The 4,528-nt window shown below is 54.3% G+C and overlaps 1 protein-coding gene across 1 annotated transcript in view; it reads left to right on the top strand.

The window, feature by feature from the left end:
* Window positions 1–2,616: 2,616 nt before the first annotated feature.
* The window catches only part of LOC103804149 (hexokinase-2-like), a gene marked incomplete at its 5' end in the record, with an annotated part of 4,845 nt that continues 2,933 nt past the window's right edge, over window positions 2,617–4,528 (top strand). Inside the window, 2 exons of the mRNA XM_009076746.1 lie at window positions 2,617–2,765; window positions 2,917–3,036. Coding sequence (XP_009074994.1) covers window positions 2,617–2,765; window positions 2,917–3,036 — 269 coding nt within the window. The remainder of the gene's footprint in view (window positions 2,766–2,916; window positions 3,037–4,528) is intronic.

The following is a 4,528-nucleotide window of genomic DNA, read 5'->3' on the forward strand; positions in this document are numbered from 1 at the left end:
TGCTCACCCCTTGTCCATCCCTGTCCTTCCTTCCCTCCTGCTGCAGCACCTCTTCTCTCTGCTGTGGGATTACCCCCTGTTTCATGCCCAGCCAGATCCCATCTCCCAAGATCCAGCAGGATGAGAGGCTCTTATGGACATACAAGGTCATATCTGCAAGTTAAGCCAAAACACTGTCCCAGCTCTTGGCTCTCCGTGGCTTTGCCCTTCCAGTGTGGTGTGATAAGAGGAGGAAATTCTGCTTTGGAAGCAGAAACTCTCCTAAAAACAACTTTCCTTGCTCCCTGCTCTTAGCAACCACCACCCTCCTCTCCCTGTCCCATTCCTTGTTATTCCAGGCTTTGCTGGTGTTGCCACATTTTGTGCTCCATGCTCCTACTGACACAGGGATCTGGTGGCACATCCTCTGTTAAGCCCCTGCAGCTGATAAGCACAGCCTGGAGCCTTCAGGAGGAGGATGCAGGATGAGGGGTCTAATCCCTGGATCTTGGCAACACCTTTCCCTTGGCTGGTGGGCTCAGCTCCTGCTGATAACCAGCTGATTCTGCAGGAAAATCACCTCGTGTGGCCCATGGGCTTGAAAGGCTTGGAAAAAATGCTCCATGGCTGGGAATTTACCACATTCCCAGGGAAGCTGAGGCTGGATGGGGCTTGGAGCAGCCTGGGCTAGTGAAAGGTGTCTCTGTCCATAGCAGGGGCTGGGATGAGGTGGACTTTAATGTACTTCCAACCCAAACTATTCCATGAACTAGCTGGAAGGAGGTTAGGGCTGGCAGGGGGTGGCAGTGGGAATCACTGGGCTCTGCACTTCCACCTTCTCCTGCATCTCCTTGGGAAGCAGAGCCTGGACCTGCTCCAGCTTTTCCTCTTCATTTTTATTCACCCAATTCGATGAGGTTTCCTAAACACTGGAATTGCAGCCAGCTGGAAGCCTTAGGCTAGGAGTTCTGGAGTGCCCAACCTCTGAGGGGCAAGGACATGATCCTGCACACACTGCTCATGCTCCTCTGCCCAACATGTTCTTCCCAGCAGCACAGAGGCTTTTCCAGGGACTAAACTCTCATCCTGGAGTGGTTTACCAAGAGCAAACAGCCCCAGGAAACAAAGCTCTGTGTTTGCCCTCCCTGTTTGGTTTTTGGGCTCAGCACCACCACCTGTATCTTATCATGGGACAGGAGAGCCTGAACAAGGGCAGGACCCAGAGCTGGTGCCAGCCCATGGTGCCCATCAGGCACCTGGATGGTTGGGAATTTCCCAGGGCAGTTTGCCCTGCCTTTTTCCTCCTGCAAAGCTGGTCCAGCTGAGATTCCACTGTTTGACCTCATCCCTGGCCACCAAACTGCTTGTGCCCCTCCTATGGGTGCTGGGTTGGGTCCCATGGGTGCTCCATGGTGAGGACAGAACTGACACCTCTCCAGAGCCTCGGGGAGGCTTGGCTGAAGCACCAGGATGGGAGGAGAGTCCCATCCAGGCTGCTCAGTCCTTTGTTTGGGATCATCCTGTGTTCCCTGCCTTATCTCTTAGGAGCTGAGCAACCTGTGACCCTCTTGGCTCCAGTACCCTCATCCCTGGCATATTTATCACCCCCTGGAGGTGTTTTCCATGCTCTGCTAACAGAGAACACAAGGGAAGCAGGAGCACAGTGTGACCTGTGCATGAGGCTGGACACAGTGCCAGCAGTGCCCAGCCTGGCATCACATCCAGCCTTGCCCAGCCCTGTGAGTGCTGGATTTGGGCTACTCTGCCTGTGCCAAGGGCATGGGGTGAGGAGGGGTGAGCTGCAAAGCTCTGATAGGGCCCAGGTTTGGGGTGCTCTGGGTTCATGGCTCTTGCAGGGGAGTGTGTGGCCCCAGAGATTAGTGAGGCTCAGCCAGAGCCTGTGCAGGGACTTGGCTGAACTTCAGCTCTTGGTGAGATGAGGTGTGACACCTCCTCTGGGCACCTCCTCATCCCTCTGGGGGATCCTCATCAGGAGGGTTAGAAATGGCTCTGCTGGAGTAGGGAGGTTGGACCAGAGGATTCCAACCTCCCTGATTCTGTGATTCATGGAATCATAGAATTTTAGGGGGTGGAATGGAGCTTAGAGATGATCCAGTGTCAACCCCCTGCCCTGGGCAGGGACACCTCCCACCAGAGCAGGTTGCTCAAGGTTCCATCCAACCTGGCTGTGAACATTGCCAGGGTTGGGGCAGCCACAGCCTCCCTGGGCAACCTGGGACAGTGTCTCAGCACCCTCACAGGGAAAACTTCTGCCTAATATCTCACCTAAACTTCCCCTTGTGGAGCCTGAGGCTGGAGCTCTTCCCTAGGATTGCCACTGCTTTGGGCATGGGCCTGTCTGGATGGAGCTGGTGGGATTTATCCTCCTGCAAACCCTCCCCAGGGCATCCAGATCTGGCTCAACAGTGGTTTGACCCCCCCATCAGTTCTGGAGGTGCCAGGGGTGCAGAGGAGGGACAGGCAACAAGACCACAGCTTGGAGAAAATGCCAAGAAATGGAACAATAACTAAAATCATGAGCTATATTAAAAGATCAGACCTTATCCTCCTGCCTGGGAGGTGGGTGGTTGCCTCCAGCTCTCCAAACTAACTGTTTTCCTTGTGCTGGTCCTGCAGAGGATGGAGATTTCCTGGCACTGGACCTTGGTGGCACCAACTTCCGCGTGCTGAGGGTGAAGGTGTCGGACAATGGGCTGCAGAAGGTGGAAATGGAGAATCAGATCTATGCCATCCCTGAGGAGCTGATGCGTGGCAGTGGGGTACAGGTGGGTCCCCCCAACACCCCCAGCTGTGTCCTGGGGCTGGAGCAGGACTGGGAATCTCAGCAGGATCTTTTGCCAGGAATTCCTGACAGCCAGCACTGCTTCTTAGGGTGGGCATCCAGGTGAGGCCTCACTTTTTCCCTTTTTTTTCCAGCTTTTTGACCACATTGCTGAGTGTTTGGCCAACTTCATGGACAAGCTGAATATCAAAGACAAGAAACTCCCCCTTGGATTCACCTTCTCCTTCCCATGCCACCAGACCAAGCTGGATGAGGTGGGTGAGGGGCTCTCGCTGCGGGTCCCACGCCAATTAGCTCAGGCTTTTAATTAGGCTCGTTGGGCTGTGGGTGGTGTGACCTTTGCAGAAGGGCCACAGCTCTCAGTCAAAGCCATTCCCGAGCTCTGGGTGAAAGGAACTGAAGAGCAGAACTGTCCCTTTTTATTTATGAAGATGTGCTGCTGCAATGGCTCAGTGGCTGCAGGGACAGGCAGGGGGAGGAGGGAACATTGGTCTCCTCCAGGGAATGTGATGCTTGGCATCACTTCCCCATAACCCTGTGCTTGTCATCTCCTCCACACACAGCACAAAACCCTGGGAAGAGGAAAAGGAAGGGTTTTTTTCAGCATAGGTTGCCTTTTGTAAAGGTGATGGATGTGAATGAATGTTGGTGTCTCTCCTGTTTTAGACACATCTGTCCAGATTTCCATAGGATTCTGGAATGGGTTGGGTTGGAAGGGACCTAAAGATCATCTCATTCCACCTCCCACCAGCCTAGGGTGTTCCAAGCCCCATCCAACCTGGGCTGGAACACTCCTAGGGATGGAACAGCCACAGCTACTCTGGGCAAGCTGTGCTAGTGCCTCTCCTCCCTGGATTTCTGAATTTCATGCATTTCACTGCTTTATTTTGAGGATTCTCCATCTATCATCCTTCTGTGACCTTCCCTGTCGCCCTCACCACGCTTACCTGCGATGGTGCCCCAGGTCACCGTGGTGCTCAGAGCAAGAGCTGCAGCCCCAGAACTGCAGAGCTGTGGGAGATGATCTGTCCATGGGAAGCAGCTCCTCCCCAGCTGCAGCCCAGACGTGCTGAGCATCACATCCCCCACCGAGCAGGGGGAGTGATGGGCTCAGCTCGGCGAGATAGAACAGCCCAGAGCAGAGAGAGGCACGTGGTGCTCTCCTGCCACCCTCACCCCGAGGGCCACGGGCAGGGACAGCAACACTTTCCTCCTGGGTGAGGCTGTGAAAACCATGGGAGTGAAGCAGCTGCTGGAGGGAGCATCTGTCCCTGCTGACATCGCTTCGCTCCGTGCCTTGGTTTCAAAGAATCTTAGAATTTAAGGGTTGGGATGGAGCTTAGAGATCATCCAACCTCCTGCCCTGGGTAGGGACACCTCCCATCACAGCAGGTTGTTGTCCAACCTGGTGTTGAACACTGCCAGGGTTGGGGCAGCCACAGCCTCCCTGGGCAACCTGGGACAGGGTCTCACCACCTTTACAATAAAAATTTTTTTTCTAATATTTACCCTAAACTTCCTCTCCTTCAGTTTGAATCTATTACTCCTTGTCCATCAGGAGGACAAGAGGGCACAGGCTCAAGCTCAGCCAGGGGAGGGTTAGGTTGGATCTTAGGAAGAGGTTTTTTATGGAGAGAGTGCTCAGACATTGGAATGTGCTGCCCAGGGAGGTGGTGGATTCACCATCCCTGGAGGTTTTCAAGCTGAGACTGGATGTGGCACTTAGTGCCATGGGCTAGTGACCAC

Source organism: Acanthisitta chloris, unplaced genomic scaffold (genome assembly GCF_000695815.1).
Source record: "Acanthisitta chloris isolate BGI_N310 unplaced genomic scaffold, ASM69581v1 scaffold27396, whole genome shotgun sequence".
NCBI classification, from domain to species: domain Eukaryota; kingdom Metazoa; phylum Chordata; class Aves; order Passeriformes; family Acanthisittidae; genus Acanthisitta; species Acanthisitta chloris.